The following is an 18,020-nucleotide window of genomic DNA, read 5'->3' on the forward strand; positions in this document are numbered from 1 at the left end:
TTATTGTTCTTTATAGATTCATCTCTCTTTCATAACAAGCAGAAAACAACAGGTCACGTTCTGTGGATCCCCAGCATTCCAAAGAAACAAACCCTATCAAATCTTGATTCTGGCAGCCTTAAGATGTGTTATTTGGCTGGAGTTGGTGCTCCTTTATGTTGAAAAAAGTTATATCATGCTCCCTCATAGCCAGGCTATGGCAACTGGGAGAATGTAGACATCAAGAAGAATCCACATGATATAGGGGTACATTTACTAAGCAGTTATAAGAACGGAGAAGTGAGCCAGTGGAGCAATTTCCCCATCAACCAATCAGCAGCTCTGTATCATTTTATAGTACGCAAATCATAGATGTTACTTCAGTGCTGATTGGTTGCCATGGGCAACTTCTCCACTGGCTCACTTCTTCGCTCTTATCACTGCTTAGTAAATGTACCCCGATATAATCTTTATTTAAGCTTTCCAAAACCTCTTTATGATGAGCACCTAAAAAAGTGCTTGTAGAATGAATATGTCACATATATACTGTATTTTGTTAATAAATAATAAGCTTCCCAGATAACTGTACAGTGTATGTGGGCGATCGATTGATATTTTCCGATCCGTCAGGGAAAAAAGTGTACTTACAATGTTAGGGTGTGACAGACGTAGCAGCACTCCGATTTCAGTTCTAACAATTTTTCTGTCAATCTATAAAGCAAACAAAAATATTTATTTACATATTTACTCAGTGTAACAATGGAATATATTATAGTATTAAGCAACAATAACATATATATATAAATATATATATATATATATATATATACTTTCCGGGGTTGCCTGCCTTGTCCCCCAATTGCTGACAGGAATTGTGTCACTGCATAGCACCTTCAAAAAACGTCCTGCGTGGCGGTTAAACATCAATGTTTCCCTATGCCTTCATTTATTTCAATACATTTCTTTTTTGAAAAGTCCATTGAGTCCCGCCTGGTTCCAGCCAGCAATTGGGCCTATTTAACTACATTGTTTATACTAATATATATATATACATATATATATATATATATATATATATATATATATATACACACTAGCTGGAGTACCCGGCGTTGCCCGGGATTTTAAGAATGTCTGTTGACAAAAATAAATGCAAATAATAAACGCACAGTGCAAATAACATTGTAGATATCTGAATACCGGTGCTTCGCTACGGGATGAGGATGGTAACTTAGAATGTTAGTTATTCGTTAATTTACGTTGGTTGGAGATCTAGTATATAGGCATATCTTGCTTCCCTGACGCACTTTGCGTAGTGGCCGGATCCCTTTTTGTTCCCCCAAGGGACCCTGCTCTTCCCACTATACAACTCTCAGTCTGTGGCTTCCTGCTGCCTCCATTCCCCTCCTCACATCATGTCAGTGCCCCTGTGAAATTATCGATTTATTTACAGTTTCTTATATAGCGTAGCACATTATGTATCTCCTGATATACTCTGTGCTGCTGGGGGACCATGCTACTTCCATTATATAACTGTCAGTGTGTGGGTTCGTGCTACCTCCATTCCCCTCCTCACATCATGTCACTGGCCCTGTCACATGCAGCCCTGTCATCACTGACATATCATGCATGTCCTGATATAGTCTGTGCTACTGGCCCACCCCTAGGAGTGCTAGTGGTGTATTACCCCCACAGTGTTTGTTCCTAGAGTGTAAGTCATATGTGTAGGAGGTTTGGTGTAAATTGCTTCAGGCATTCCAGAGTTATGCTGTCTGCTGAAAAACTCTGTGCTGCTGCCTCACTCCTAGGGGTGCTAGGGGTGTCTTACCCCCACAGTGTTTGTTCTCAGCTTGTAAGTCAGATGTGTACCAAGTTTGGTGTTTATTGCTCCAGGCCTTCCACAGTTATGCTGTCTGCTGACATACTCTGTGCTGCTGTCCCACCTCTAGGGGTGCTAGGGGTGTCTGACCCCACAGTGTTTGTTTCCAGAGTGTAAGTCATATGTGTACCAAGTTTCTTGTAAATTGCAGCAGGCATTCCAGAGTTATGCTGTCTGCTGAAATACTCAGTGCTGCTGCCTCACCCGTAGGGGTGCTAGATGTATCTTCCTCACACAGTGTTTGTTCCCAGATCGTAAGGCATATGTGTACCAATTTTTGAGTACATTGCTCCAGCAATTCAGGAGTTATGCTGTCTCCTGATATACTCTGTTCTTCTGTCGCCCCCTAGTGGTGCTAGGGATTTCTAAGTTTTTTAGTTGCCTCGGCCGTGTTTTAATCCTCTCGTATGCAAAATTTTACGATCATAGCTTGTAAACTGTCGGTTTGTATAGAAAGATAGAAGGACAAATTTTCACTTTTATATATATATATATATATATATATATATATCTCAGGAATCTCTTCGATCTCAGGAAATGATACATTCCGAAGATCAAAGAGTCTTATTGCTGCAAATTGTTGCCAAAAAGAAATCTTCGATATCGGGAGTTCAACACAATAATAAATTGTCTGTTTGTCCAGATGTTTTCATACATTGTATATCTATTTTTCCATATTTTATTCTGTTTGTCATGGCAAAACCATGGCAACAAAAGAGAAAAGAAGACTCTTTTCTGGGTGCACTCTTAAATGATTTTAAAGTATTGAGAATAAGATAGTTAAAAAATCATTGAATTTTTATTCGTGTCATAAGATAAAACATAACGTAGTTGGACACATAAAAAAGAGAGAGAAAAAACACACAGAATAAGTCAATAATGCCAATATATATTGGATAATAATTGTGAGCTGTCTAGGTTGAATCAAGTCTACAATAAACAGTAAATCCACAAATTTAACTCCAAAATCTGCCTGCGGGAGAGAGATATGATATGAGCTGTACAAGAGTTACAATTATTGCAATTAGTGGCAAAGGGACAATTCTCAGTGCAGCTATCAAAAAATGGTATATCAGATTAGACCTACTGATTGTCTTGGAGGAGAGGAAAAGAGGAGAATATGATACAAAAGATGAATCTGCTGTCAGCGTTAGACATGGAGCATGAACGCCCGAAAATTTCTACTACACCGAGTATTCCTCAAAAGTCTCCTACTTGAGTACTGACTCAGCCCAACACTGATTAGCTTCCAAGATTGGATGGGTTTGGGCGTTTCCAGTGTGGTATGATAGTAGAAAAAGTACCGATAATCTTGTGCTCTAGAATCACTGATGAGAGTTCACGAATATTCTTGAGTGATGAGAGATAGTATGGGGCCCTGGGAGGAGAGCTAGGAAGGGGGATCTGCTGCCATCGTTAGACAGGGAAAACCCTGCATCAATGGTGAGAGTCCCGAAAGATAGTGAAAGTGAGAAAAACACAGAGACAGGTGGGCTGTGAGATTTTGTACAAGGGAACATTCAATTATGAAGGTCTCTACATGTAAATTGAAATCTGTGTACAAAGTATACTGATCATAGAGTACATATATATGCATACACTCCATTGAGCAACGTGACAAAAAAATGACAATTATCCTCTCCCAATGAGGAACTGCGGTCTGTGTACAAAATGATAATTAGCTGTAAGTATCAGGTGATGATGAGGATGTCAGGTACAGATACCAAATAATCGTAAATAGGGGGAGGATTGAGGACCTCATAAGCTTCCAAAGGTACAGGTTTTTTGCAAATTAATAAAAATTTATGCACAATATATTTGATAAGATATGGATATCCAATGATAGTCTACGGAAGAGATGTACCAATAAATTAATGAATTAAGAGATATATATAGCAGTGGTTGTTCTCCTCTCCTAATAAAAGATTGCAACTGTAAGGGGAGCTGTATATATACACCCACCGTATAAGCAGAAAACGGAAAACAATACTGTGGCCAGAATAAATATACTGGTCATAGAGTACATATATATGCATACACTCCGTTGAGCAACGTGACAAAAAATGACAATTATCCTCTCCCAATGAGGAACTGCGGTCACAAGATGATAACACTATAATTAAATCAACTATAGTGACTGGATATTAGAATACTGTTGACAAACAATCATAATAGTGATCATGGGTGTCAATAATATAATACACCCTTCTGGCGGTAACCAGCTGCAGCCTTAATAGGCAGATCCGTGATTGTTTTAATTGTCAGATACCAACGTGAGGCGGCTACATCAATACACAGGTAATGAGAACAGATATTACCCGTGACTGTGTCTGGGAGGGTCGTAAGATGCTTCACAGTATAAGCGTGCTCTAGTTCGAAGTGACCAAGCCTGGCGAACGGGCGAAACGCGTCTTCCGACCCCGGGCTGTCCGGGACCACCCACATCTCCAACTGTCTGCCTGCGCCTCAGCTTCATCCAGGATAGCGGCCTCTCAGCAACTTCTGAACCGGAGGATACGTCCGCTGTGCAGCATCTGATGTTCGGACGAACCTGACTCAGTCACAGTACAGCGGCTTTCCAGCACCCTCGAACTAGAGCACGCTTATACTGTGAGGCATCTTACGACCCTCCCAGACACAGTCACGGGTAATATCTGTTCTCATTACCTGTGTATTGATGTAGCCGCCTCACATTGGTATCTGACAATTAAAACAATCACGGATCTGCCTATTAAGGCTGCAGCTGGTTACCGCCAGAAGGGTGTATTAATTATTGACACCCATGATCACTATTGTGATTGTTTGTCAACAGTATTATAATATCCAGTCACTATAGTTGATTTAATTATAGTGTTATCATCTTGTGACCGCAGTTCCTCATTGGGAGAGGATAATTGTCATTTTTTGTCACGTTGCTCAACGGAGTGTATGCATATATATGTACTCTATGACCAGTATATTTATTCTGGCCACAGTATTGTTTGCCTTTTTCTGCTTATACGGTGGGGGTATATATATAGCTCCCCTTACAGTTGCCATCTTTTATTAGGAGAGGAGAACAACCACTGCTATATATATCTCTTAATTCATTAATTTATTGGTACATCTCTTCCGTAGACTATCATTGGATATCCATATCTTATCAAATATATTGTGCATAAATGTTTATTCATTTGCAAAAAACCTGTACCTTTGGAAGCTTATGAGGTCCTCAATCCTCCCCCTATTTACGATTATTTGGTATCTGTACCTGACATCCTCATCATCACCTGATACTTACAGCTAATTATCATTTAGTACACAGACCGCAGTTCCTCATTGGGAGAGGATAATTGTCATTTTTTTGTCACGTTGCTCTCCTCCCTCCTGTCCTAGCTCTCCTCCCAGGGCCCCATACTATCTCTCATCACTCAAGAATATTCATGAACTCTCATCAGTGATTCTAGAGCACAAGATTATCGGTACTTTTTCTACTATCATACCACACTGGAAACGCCCGAACCCATCCGATCTTGGAAGCTAATCAGTGTTGGGCTGAGTCAGTACTCAAGTAGGAGACTTTTGAGGAATACTCAGTGTAGTAGAAATTTTCGGGCGTTCATGCTCCATGTCTAACGCTGACAGCAGATTCATCTTTTGTATCATATTCTCCTCTTTTCCTCTCCTCCAAGACAATCAGTAGGTCTAATCTGATATACCATTTTTTGATAGCTGCACTGAGAATTGTCCCTTTCCCCACTAATTGCAACAATTGTAACTCTTGTACAGCTCATATCATATCTCTCTCCCGCAGGCAGATCTTGGAGTTAAATTTGTGGATTTACTGTTTATTGTAGACTTGATTCAACCTAGACAGCTCACAATTATTATCCAATATATATTGGCATTATTGACTTATTCTGTGTGTTTTTTCTCTCTCTTTTTTATGTGTCCAACTACGTTATGTTTTATCTTATGACACGAATAAAAATTCAATGATTTTTTAACTATCTTATTCTCAATACTTTAAAATCATTTAAGAGTGCACCCACAAAAGAGTCTTCTTTTCTCCTTTGTTGCCAGACGTTTTATTACTGACTCAGGGTGCACCACCAAATATAACATTGATTGGAAAAGATTGCCTTTTCCTACTTTATTATTGTATCTTGGTAAGTACAATATCCAGTTTGTACTTTGATATTCTCCTGTGCGGTATACCCCCTATATACAATCATGGCAAAACCATGCATTGTAAATTATTGACGCTTTAAAAAAAGTGCAAGTTTGGCAGGCAACTCGCACCTCCGGCACACTCAGACGCAGTTACATATGCCCCGAAATCTGCTGCAGCCCTCCCGTACTTACATTCAAGGCATACTTAATATTTGCATATCATGCAATTATTTTTGGATAAATATGCTCTTATATCACATGTATATTACTTTTTCTTTAGTGTTGAGATGAAGTGCAAGAATGAGTGACCTTTAGCAAGTACATCTTTCACATTGTGGGGCAGGTCTATTAACCTGGAGAAGGCATAAGGAAGTGATAAAGCAATGATAAGTGCAAGGTGATAAACGCACCAGCCAATCAGCTCCTAACTGTTAATTTACATATTAGAGCTGACTGGTGCATTTATCACTTTGCACTTAACACTGGTTAATCACTTCCTTATGCCGTCTCCAGGTTAATGCATCTGCCCCATGGCCCTCATTCCGAGTTGATCGCTCGCTAGCTGCTTTTAGCAGCATTGCACGCGCTAGGCCGCCGCCCTCTGGGAGTGTATTTTAGCTTAGCAGAATTGCGAACGAAAGATTAGCAGAATTGCTACTAAATAATTCTTAGCAGTTTCTGAGTAGCTCCAGACCTACTCACAGAGGGCCTAATTCTGAGTTGATCGCAGCAGCAAGTTTGTTAGCAATTGGGCAAAACTATGGGGGTCATTCCGAGTTGTTCGCTCGCAAGCTGCTTTTAGCAGCTTTGCACACGCTAAGCCGCCGCCTACTGGGAGTGAATCTTAGCTTATCAAAATTGCGAACGAAAGATTAGCAGAATTCCGAATAGACACTTCTTAGCAGTTTCTGAGTAGCTCCAGACTTACTCGGCATCTGCGATCAGTTCAGTGCTTGTCGTTCCTGGTTTGACGTCACAAACACACCCAGCGTTCGCCCAGACACTCCTCCGTTTCTCCTGCCACTCCCGTGTTTTTCCCAGAAACGGTAGCGTTTTTTCACACACACCCATAAAACGGCCAGTTTCCGCCCAGAAACACCAACTTCCTGTCAATCACATTACGATCACCAGAACGAAGAAAAAACCTTGTAATGCCGTGAGTAAAAAACCTAACTGCATAGCAAATTTACTTGGCGCAGTCGCACTGCGGACATTGCGCATGCGCATTAGCGACTATTCGCTCCTTTGCGAGAAAAAAATAACGAGCGAACAACTCGGAATAACCCCCAATGTGCACTGCAGGGGGGACAGATATAACATGTGCAGAGAGAGTTAGATTTGGGTGGGGTGTGTTCAAACTGAAATCCAAATTGCAGTGTAAAAATAAATCAGCCAGTATTTACCCTGCACAGAAACAAAATAACCCACCCAAATCGAACTCTCTCTGCACATGTTACACCTGCCCCCCCTGCAGTGCACATGGTTTTGCCCAATTGCTAACAAACTTGCTGCTGCGATCAACTCAGAATTACCCCCAGATTGCGATCAGCTCAGTCCGTTTAGTTCCTGGTTTGATGTCACAAACACGCCCTGCGTTCGGCCCGCCACTCCCCCGTTTCTCCAGACACTCCTGCGTTTTTCCCAGACACGCCTGCGTTTTTAAGCAAACGCCGGGAAAACGCTGAGTTGCCGCCCAGAAACGCCCACTTCCTGTCAATCACTCACCGATCAGCAGTGCGACTGAAAAGCGTCGCTCGAGCATCAGCAAAATTAAGTTTTTAGTAAAATAACTACGCGCATGCACGCTGCGTACCATGCACATTTTACAGCAAATCGTAGCATAGCGAAAATCGGCAACGAGCGAACAACTCGGAATGACCCCCCATGTCTCTATTTGAAATGTAAAATGGAAAGTGCTGTTGGGCAGATCTTTGGTGAATGTGTTACTGCATATATTGGGCATAAATACTCACTGTTTTTCTCATTATTTTTGCCGCATAAGTTTTTCGTGTTCCCTTTTCTTCACATTTGAAAACAGTAGAAGTGGCTCCCCTGTATACAAACATTTTTGAAGAAAGGATTATTTTATGAGCAAAAGAAATGCAATATGAGAGTGCGCTTTTCAAATCCAATGTAGATTTTATTAATTTTAAAAAAATTATTATTGTATACACACAATTATATATAATCTGCCGGCCGGCTACATAAAAAGCTTAATTCAATTTAATGTAAAAGATATTTATGTATAATTTATTAAAACTTGCTTTCAATAAACAATCCTAAATACTTATATTCTCATTGTACTGAGTTTTTATCCAAATACTCCAATCACTTTTCCCAAGTCACTCTGCCCAAGTCCATATATGTATAAGAACGTTTAGCAGCTTATTGCACCAGTTGTATTTGTTAGCAATCTGTTGAACAAATTAAAGCCAAGCAGGTGGTTAATAATAATCTAAACCACAGCCTTCCTCACGGCTTAACAGTTCCATTTAGGCAGTTCATAAATTGATTTTGTTACAGCTGTAACTGATTAGAAGTACTATGTATCAATTTAAAATTTGTATACCATACAGAATGTCTCTGTTGTCCACCTTGAAAGCATGCATACGGCGTCCCTCCTGGTTAGTGTTTCTCGTCACTGTCCGTTTTCTCTGGAGGGGAATCACTTTATATATCACTCGCCGTTCTTACCCTCCCGGCGCCTGGCCGTACGGCTGGTATTTTTTCCTCGTCAGCCTTACTGGAGGTTCGTGGACTGATGTCGGGCAGTGAGGGCACACACTTCCCCTCACCTTCGGGATGTTTGTGATCGCCGACCAGCTGATGTGCAGAGTGCTGCGGTCTGCGTGAGAGTGTATGACAGACGCGTTTCCCCGCCTACTCAAGAGCATCGGCGGCTTCCTCAGTGTCAATATCCCTACTCTCTGCTACCTCCTTTAAATAGCCATGTAAATGATATACACATGTGCAGTAATCACATTTTTATGAGCAGTCACATAGAAATAGCATACTAGTACATGAGAGACACAATAACATTTCGTACATTTATTCATTCCCTCTCCTGTTGGCTGCACATTGGGAACCACTTGTGGGTGGCCACATTGTATAGATCTGACTGTCAGTCATCAGGCTGACCATCTAGGTAGGCTCTATTAGTGTGGTTGGCTGTTGACCAGGAAAATTAGTTCACAGAAACGGTAGTGGACAAGTGGAACAGCCTCCCATCAGAGGTGGCAGAGATTAATACAGTAGAGCAATTTAAGCATACATGCTTGGGATAGGCATACAAATATCCTTACAAAGAACTAAGGATCTAACAGGGTTAAAGTTAAAGAAGGGCAGACTAGATGGACCAAGCGGTTCTTATCTGCCATCAAATTCTATGTTCCCATGATCATACACGTATTGTTAGCGCAGTTACAGGCTGCTTTATTTTTTTGACGTTAATAACTGAAATCTGAACAGCTATCAATCATTCTTAACACGTGTTATATACATTTTTCACCATTGGGTGGAACATAGAGGTCCTTTCAAACCTTTTCCTTGTGGCCTGCAATATATCTAGGTATGCCCCTGGACCTGCTCATTGTAGTGTGGTATAAAATGAACTGGACGACATTTTAATGTTATATAATATGAACCGGGGCACTGTAATAAGGCACAATATGAACAGGGAGCACTATATATCATAATGTGAATTGGGGATACTGTGCGGCATAATGTGTACTGGCAGCTCTGAAATGTGACATAGGGTGAACTTAATCACTACTACGATTCATAAAAGAAACTAGGGCACTACTATGGGGCATAACATTAAATAAGGCTCTACTATGGTTCAGAAAATGAACTAGAAGCATTGGGACAGGGGGACCCCTTATAATGTTGCTATGGGGCCCACAAAGTTCTGGCTACGCCCCTGATTCTCAGCTATCTTTAGAGGCCATTTCTGTCAAATTTGTTCTAAATTGATCATAAATGTGGAAACCTTTTGACATTGATAAACCTGTAATTGTTTGTATGTCTGCCATACAGTACATACTGTACTTTCTAAATTTACAGCATTAGGAATGTGGATGTCAAGCTACGTGAGTTTTCTCTTACGTCCTAGAGGATGCTGGGGTCCACATTAGCACAATATGGTATAGACGGGTCCACCAGGAGCCATTGGCACTTTTAGAGTTTGAGAGTGTGGGCTCGCTCCTCCCTCTATGCCCCTCCTACCAGACTCAGATTAGAAAATGTGCCCGTAGGAGCCGGTCACAGCTAGGGGAGCTCTCCAGAGCTTCTTTAGTAAAAGTTTATTTTAGAGTTTATTATTTTACAGGGAGGCTGCTGAGGACAGCCTCCCTGCTTCGTGGGACTAAGGGGGGGGGGGGGGGGGGGGGGTAGTGTCCGCGCTGCGGGGTCTGAGCCACTATCTCCGCTGACAGGACACTGAGCTCCTGAGGGGATCAATCGTTCCCCGCCACAGGGGATCGCTCAGGGGAGTAGTGTCCGCGCTGCGGGGTCTGAGCCACTATCTCCGCTGACAGGACACTGAGCTCCTGAGGGGATCAATCGTTCCCCGTCACAGGGGATCGCTCACTCCAGCAGCATGCCGCCACCCCCTTACAGAGCCAGAAGTTTGGTGGCGAGTGAGTCACCAACCCCCCTAGCAAGCGGGGGCCAGTGTGAAGATGGAGGCAACACTAACTGCGCTCCGGGGCTCAGCGGTACATAGTGCGGCGCTGTGAGGGGCATCCTGAGCCAGCTCCTACACCCTACATTGGTGTCACAGCCTGTCGGGGTCTTGGGATCTCTGCGAGCATAATTCCTCAGACCAGCATAATCCTATGAAGAGCGGGAAGACAGTGCCATTTTGGGAGCGGACCCAGCAGCGGTCAGCGCCATTTTCCTGCCTGCACTACGCTGTCAGTGAAGAGCAAGTCCCTCCAGAACAACTCCAGCTATCTCTCACGGTACCAGGGGGTTGTAGAAGGGGGAGAGGCTGTATACAGGCTGTGTAATCTATTAAGGTGCACAGTCAGCACTGGTTAGGGGTCTCCCTTTACCTAAAAAGCGCTGTGTGTGGGTTAGCTCCAATCTCTGTGTCTCTCTTGCCATTCTTGTGGGAGAAACTCTGTCTGCCCTCCCCTGTGTGTGCGTGGAGTGTCTGTGGTCTCCATTAAGCTATGTCCAGGGACTCTGTGTCATATGCTGCAGAGGATATGTCCTCTCAGGATGATCCCATTCCATGTAATCAGGATTGTACTGTTTTAGCACAGATACCAGCAAGGAAGCCTGAGTGGTTATCCTCTATCAAATCTATGATTTCTCAGATTTCTACTAGAGTTGCACAGAATGAGTCTGCAACTCAGGCTTTACAGAGCTCTATGGCAGTCTGGCCCAGTTCTGCTACCTCAGGGCCCCCGCTATTTATTCCCAAAAACGTGCTCTTGCACAGATTATGCAAGATGACACGGATACCGATTCTGACACTGAGGAAGGTGATGGGGTTGTGTTGCGGGGGCATAATCTCTTGCAAAAGGGGTGCAGTTGATGATAGAGGCCATTAGGAATGTGTTGAACATTACTGATACAACACCCGTGCAGGTTGAGGAAGCTTACTTTACTGAAAATAAGAAAGCCTCACTAACCTTCCCTGCGTCAAAAGAATTAAATGCTATTATTGAAAAAAATGGGAAAACCCTGAGAAAAAAATCCAGATCCTGGTGGCGTTTCCTTTCCCTGTGGAGGATAGAAAAAAAATGGGAAAAGCCGCCCATTGTTGACGCGTCTGTATCCAGACTCTCAAAAAAAGGTGGTTTTACCTGTTCCAGGATCCACCACCTTGAAAGAGTCGGCTGATCGTAAAATTGATAATACACTCAAATCTATGTACACGGCTTCAGGGGCTATATTACGTCCCACTATTGCCAGTGCAGGCTCTCTTTGGGGAAGCGTTAGATGCGTGGATCTCCACGGCTACGGTGGGTAAGTCACCTTTTCTTCCCTCAGCTGCAGCTGCTACGAAGAAACCCTTTTCTTCAACTGCATCACAGCCCTTTCGGGCTGCCAAGCCACGAAAGGCCAGACCGTCCAACACCTTCTTTAGGGGATGCCGGCCCAAATCCAAGAAACCGGCTGTGATCGGTTCCCAGGAACAGAAACCTGCTTCAGGTACGCCGAAGTCCTCCGCATGACGGTGGACTGCACGCCCCGGAGGTGGGGCCAGTGGGAGCAAGACTCAGGCTTTTCTGTCACGTCTGGGTGTCGTCCGGCCTGGACCTCTGGGTACAAGATATCGTGTCCCAGGGGTACAGGTTGGAATTTCAAGATCTCCCTCCTCACCGATTCTTCAAATCAGGCTTACCAGCTTTGCTGGCAGACAGGGCTGTCCTGCAGGCAGCCGTCTAGAAGTTGGTAGAGGCACAGGTTATTGTACCGGTCCCTCCTCATCTGCAAAACAAAGGTTACTATTCGAACCTTTTCGTGGTACCGAAACTGGATGGTTCGGTCAGACCCATTCTGAACCTAAAATCGCTAAACCCCTTTCTGAAGGAGTTCAAGTTCAAAATGGAATCTCTAAGGGTGGCGATATCAAGCCTGGAAGAGGGGAAATTCCTGGTATCCCTGGATATCAAGGATGCATACCTCCACATTCCGATTTGGCCGGCACAACAGGCTTATCTCCGATTCGCACTGTTGGACTGTCACTATCAGTTCCAGGCTCTGCCATTTGGCCTTGCCACAGCACCGAGGCTTTTCACCAAGGTGATGGCGGAAATGATGGTTCTCCTCCGCAGACAGGGGGTGAACATAATTCCATATCTGGATAATCTGCTGATAAAGGCACCATCCAAGGAGAAGCTGTTACAGCCATCCTTCTCACGACCCACCTGCTCAGGGAACACGATTGGATCCTGAATCTTCCAAAATCAAATTTGGAACCAACCAGGAGGTTGTCCTTTCTGGGAATGATCCTCCACACGGGAGTGCAGAGGGTGTTTCTTCCAGAGGAAAAAGCATTGGTGATACAAACAATGGTCAGGGATGTCCTGAAGCCAGCCCGGATGTCAGTTCATCAGTGCATTCGCCTTCTGGGGAAGATGGTGGCCTCTTACGAGGCTCTACAGTATGGGAGGTTTCATGCTCGGTCCTTCCAACTGGATCTCCTGGACAAGTGGTCGGGATCCCATTTACATATGCACCAGAGGATACATCTGTCGCCAAAGGCCAGGATTTCACTCCTCTGGTGATTGCAACTACCTCACCTTCTGGAGGGCCGCAGGTTCAGGATTCAGGACTGGATCCTTCTAACCATGGATGCAAGTCACTCAAGGGGAGACCTTCCAAAGAAGGTGGTCAAGTCTGGAAGTCGGCCTGCCGATAAACATTCTAAAACTAAGAGCCATCTACAACGGTCTTCTCCAAGCGGCCCATCTTCTGAGAAATCGGGCCATTCAAGTGCAGTCAGACAATGTAACGACAGTGGCTTACATCAACTGACAGGGCGGAGCGAAGAGCAGAGCTGCAATGTCAGAGGTAACAAGAATCATCCTCTGGGCAGAAAAACACGCGTTGGCGCTGTCAGCAATCTTCATTCCGGGAGTAGACTACTGGGAAGCGGACTTCCTCAGCAGAAACGATCTCCATCCAGGAGAGTGGGGACTCCATCCGGAGGTGTTCACGGAGGTGACAAATCTTTGGGGTATACCTCAAATAGACATGAGGGCCTCTCGTCTCAACAAGAAGCTTTGGCGGTATTGGTCCAGGTCGAGGGACCCGCAAGCTGTGGCGGTGGACGCCCTAGTGAATCCGTCGGTGTTCCAGTTGGTGTACGTGTTTCCTCCACTTACACTCATTCCAAGAGTGCTAAAGATCATAAGGAGAACAAGGGTTCAAGCGATCCTCATTGCTCCAGATTGGCCAAGAAGGACTTGGTACGCGGATCTTCTGGATCTACTGCTAAAAGAGCCGAGGCCTCTTCCTCTTCGGGAGGACCTGCTGCAGCAGGGGCTGTTCGCCTATCAAGACTTACCGCGGCTGCGTTTGACGGCATGGCGGTTGAATGCCAGATACTAGCTCAGAAGGGCATTCCGAACATGGTTATTCCTACCCTGATACAGGCTAGGAAATGAGTAACGTCTAAACATTACCATTGTATTTGGAAAAAATATGTCTCTTGGTGTAAGTCCAAGAGGTTTCCTACGGTGGAGTTTCAACTGGGACGTTTTCTCCTCTTCCTGCAAGCAGGTGTGGATATGGGCCTGAGGTTGGGATCCATAAAGGTACAAATTTCGGCCCTATCCATTTTCTTCCAGAAACAGTTGGCTGCCCTCCATGAGGTTCAGACTTTTTTGAAGGGAGTTCTGCACATCCAACCTCCCTTTGTACCACCTACGGCACCCTGGGAACTTAGCGTGGTGTTGCAGTTCCTCCAGTCGGACTGGTTTGAGCCTCTACAGGAGGCTGAGGTCAAGTTTCTCATGTGGAAGGCTGTCACTTTGTTGGCCTTAGCTTCTGCTAGACGTGTGTCGGAGTTGGGGCCTTTGTCCTGTAGAAGCACATACTTGATCTTCCATGAAGATAGGGCTGAGCTGACAGGTCAGCATTTCTTTTCCGAAGGTTGTGTCGGCATTTCATATCAACAAACCTATTGTGGTGCCAGTTGCTACTGACTCCTCATTTTCTTAAAAGTCCTTGGATGTTGTAAGGGCTCTGAAAATCTATGTGAAGAGGACTGCTCGTCACAGAAAATCGGACTCTCTGTTTGTCCTGTATGATCCCAAGAAACTTGGGTGTCCTGCTTCTAAGCAGACAATCTCTCGCTGGATCAGGTTCACTATCCGGCATGCGTATTCTATGGCAGGATTGCTGTGTCCTACATCTGTTAAGGCCCACTCTACTCATAAGGTGGGTTCTTCCTGGGCGGCTGCCCGCAGTGTCTTGGCTTTGCAGCTTTGCTGAGCCGCTACTTGGTCTGGGTCAAACATGTTTGCAAAATTTACAAGTTCGATACTTTGGCCGCTGAGGACTTAAAGTTTGGTCAATCAGTTCTGCAGGAGCCTCCGCGCTCTTCCTCCCGTACTGAGAGCTTTGGTACATCCCCATGGTACTAATGTGTACCCCAGCATCCTCTAGGACGTAAGAGAAAATAGGATTTTGGTTACCTACCGGTAAATCCTTTTCTTGTAGTCCGTAGAGGATGCTGGGCGCCCGCCCAGCGCTTCGTTTTCCTGCTATCGCTATTTGGTTCAGTACAACTTCTTTAGTTGAGTACTGCATTGTTACTTGGTAAGTAATGTTTCAGCGGTTGCTGCGTTTCAAGCTATTTAGCTTGATGTGCCTTGTATGTTTTAGCTGGTGTGAATCTCGCCACTATCTGTGTAAAATCCTTCTCTCGAAGATGTCCGTCTCCTCGGGCACAGTTTCTAGACTGAGTCTGGTAGGAGGGGCATAGAGGGAGGAGCCAGCCCAAACTTTCAAACTCTTAAAGTGCCAATGGCTGCTGGTCGACCCGTCTATACCCCATGGTACTAATGTGGACCCCAGCATCCTCTACGGACTACGAGAATAGGGTTTACTGGTAGGTAACTAAAATCCTATTTTTACAGATATATTTGTCATTGTTATATAATGCTGCCTCAAATTATTATACTACAGTATATGTGGACTTGTATTTAAAGCTTGCTGGTTGATTCATTGGGGTATATTTACTAAGGTCCCGATTTTGACCGAGATGCCGTTTTTTCAACAAAGTGTCATCTCGGTAATTTACTAAGCAAAAATCACGGCAGTGATGAGGGCATTCGTAATATTTTGGAAGTCCTAGGAAAAAATCACGAATCAATACACCATCGGTCAAATACGCCTGCAATTTGCTAGAAATCGGGAATGTACTAAAAAGTGCAAAACACAAACACTGGCGACAATAGCCAAACACTGCCGTGATAAAATACAAATCGTGAAAAAGTGCTAAAAAAAACCAGACCTGCTTTTTTATCCCGTGTTTGTATAGGCATGCACGGATCCATGAGATCCGTGCATGTTTTTCAGTGGGAACGGAGGGGAAATGTTATAAATTTTCAGAAAAAAAATTGCGTGGGGTCCCCCCTCCTAAGGCAAACCAGCCTCGGGCTCTTTGAGACGATCTTTGAGACGATCCTGGTTGCAGAAATATGGGAAAAAAATGGACAGGGGTTCCCCCATATTTAAGCAACCAGCATCGGGCTCTGCGCCTGGTCCTGGTTCCAAAAATATGGGGGACAAAAAGAGTAGGGGTCCCCCGTATTTTTGAAACCAGCACCGGGCTCCACTAGCTGGACAGATAATGCCACAGCCGGGGGTCACTTTTATACAGTGCCTTGCGGCCGTGGCATCAAATATCCAACTAGTCACCCCTGGCCGGGGTACCCTGGGGGAGTGGGGACCCCTTCAATCAAGGGGTCCCCCCCCCAGCCACCCAAGGGCCAGGGGTGAAGCCCGAGGCTGTCCCCCCCATCCAATAGGCTGCGGATGGGGGGCTGATAGCCTTTGTGAAAAGTGATTGATATTGTTTTTAGTAGCAGTACTACAAGGCCCAGCAAGCCTCCCCCGCAAGCTGGTACTTGGAGAACCACAAGTACCAGCATGCGGCGGAAAAACGGGCCCGCTGGTACCTGTAGTACTACTACTAAAAAAATACCCCAATAAAGACAACACACACACACCTTGAAAGTATAACTTTAATACATCCATCCACACCTCCATATACACATACTTACCTTATGTTCCCACGCAGGTCGGTCCTCTTCTCCAGTAGAATCCATGGGGTACCTGTAGAAAAAATTATACTCACATAATCCAGTGTTTTCGGCTCCTCGGTAAATCCTTTTGTAATCCACGTACTTGTAAAAAAAAAAAAAAAACGGATACCCGACCACGAACTGAAAGGGGACCCATGTTTTCACATGGGCCCCCTTTCCCCGAATGCCAGAAACCCACTCTGACTGATGTCTAAGTGGGTTTCTTCAGCCAATCAGGGAGCGCTACGTTGTGACACCCTCCTGATCGGCTGTGTGCTCCTGTACTGTCTGACAGGCGGCACACGGCAGTGTTACAATGTAGCGCCTATGCGCTCCATTGTAACTAATGGTGGGAACTTTCAGGTCAGCGGTGAGGTCACTTTCAGTCAACCGCTGACCTGAAAGTTCCCACCATTGGTTACAATGGAGCGCATAGGCGCTACATTGTAACACTGCCGTGTGCCACCTGTCATACAGTACAGGAGCACACAGCCGATCAGGAGGGTGCCACAACCTAGCGCTCCCTGATTGGCTGAAGAAACCCACTTAGACATCAGTCAGAGTGGGTTTCTGGCATTCGGGGAAAGGGGGCCCATGTGAAAACATGGGTCCCCTTTCAGTTCGTGGTCGGGTATCCGTTTTTTTATTTTTTCAAGTACGTGGATTACAAAAGGATTTACCGAGGAGCCGAAAACACTGGATTATGTGAGTATAATTTTTTCTACAGGTACCCCATGGATTCTACTGGAGAAGAGGACTGACCTGCGTGGGAACATAAGGTAAGTATGTGTATATGGAGGTGTGGATGGATGTATTAAAGTTATACTTTCAAGGTGTGTGTGTGTTGTCTTTATTGGGGTATTTTTTTAGTAGTAGTACTACAGGTACCAGCGGGCCCGTTTTTCTGCCGCATGCTGGTACTTGTGGTTCTCCAAGTACCAGCTTGCGGGGGATGCTTGCTGGGCCTTGTAGTACTGCTACTAAAAACAATATCAATCACTTTTCACAAAGGCTATCAGCCCCCCATCCGCAGCCTATTGGATGGGGGGGACAGCCTCGGGCTTCACCCCTGGCCCTTGGGTGGCTGGGGGGGGACCCCTTGATTGAAGGGGTCCCCACTCCCCCAGGGTACCCCGGCCAGAGGTGACTAGTTGGATATTTGATGCCACGGCCGCAAGGCACTGTATAAAAGTGACCCCCGGCTGTGGCATTATCTGTCCAGCTAGTGGAGCCCGGTGCTG

General features: G+C 44.8%; 1 protein-coding gene and 2 pseudogenes across 1 annotated transcript in view; 1 reads left to right on the top strand and 2 right to left on the bottom strand.

Annotated features, from left to right (window-relative positions):
* The window catches only part of LOC134901659 (calcium/calmodulin-dependent protein kinase type IV-like), a 102,856-nt gene that overhangs the window by 59,130 nt on the left and 25,706 nt on the right, over positions 1–18,020 (bottom strand). The window contains exons 3-4 of the mRNA XM_063914333.1: positions 7,984–8,062; positions 628–690 (exon numbers count right to left, since the gene is read on the bottom strand). Of these exons, the coding sequence (XP_063770403.1) occupies positions 628–690; positions 7,984–8,062 (142 nt within the window). The remainder of the gene's footprint in view (positions 1–627; positions 691–7,983; positions 8,063–18,020) is intronic.
* LOC134938294 (5S ribosomal RNA) lies at positions 3,037–3,155 on the bottom strand (annotated as a pseudogene).
* LOC134933269 (5S ribosomal RNA) lies at positions 5,327–5,445 on the top strand (annotated as a pseudogene).

The sequence above is a fragment of the Pseudophryne corroboree genome, chromosome 1, assembly GCF_028390025.1.
Source record: "Pseudophryne corroboree isolate aPseCor3 chromosome 1, aPseCor3.hap2, whole genome shotgun sequence".
NCBI classification, from domain to species: Eukaryota; Metazoa; Chordata; class Amphibia; order Anura; family Myobatrachidae; genus Pseudophryne; species Pseudophryne corroboree.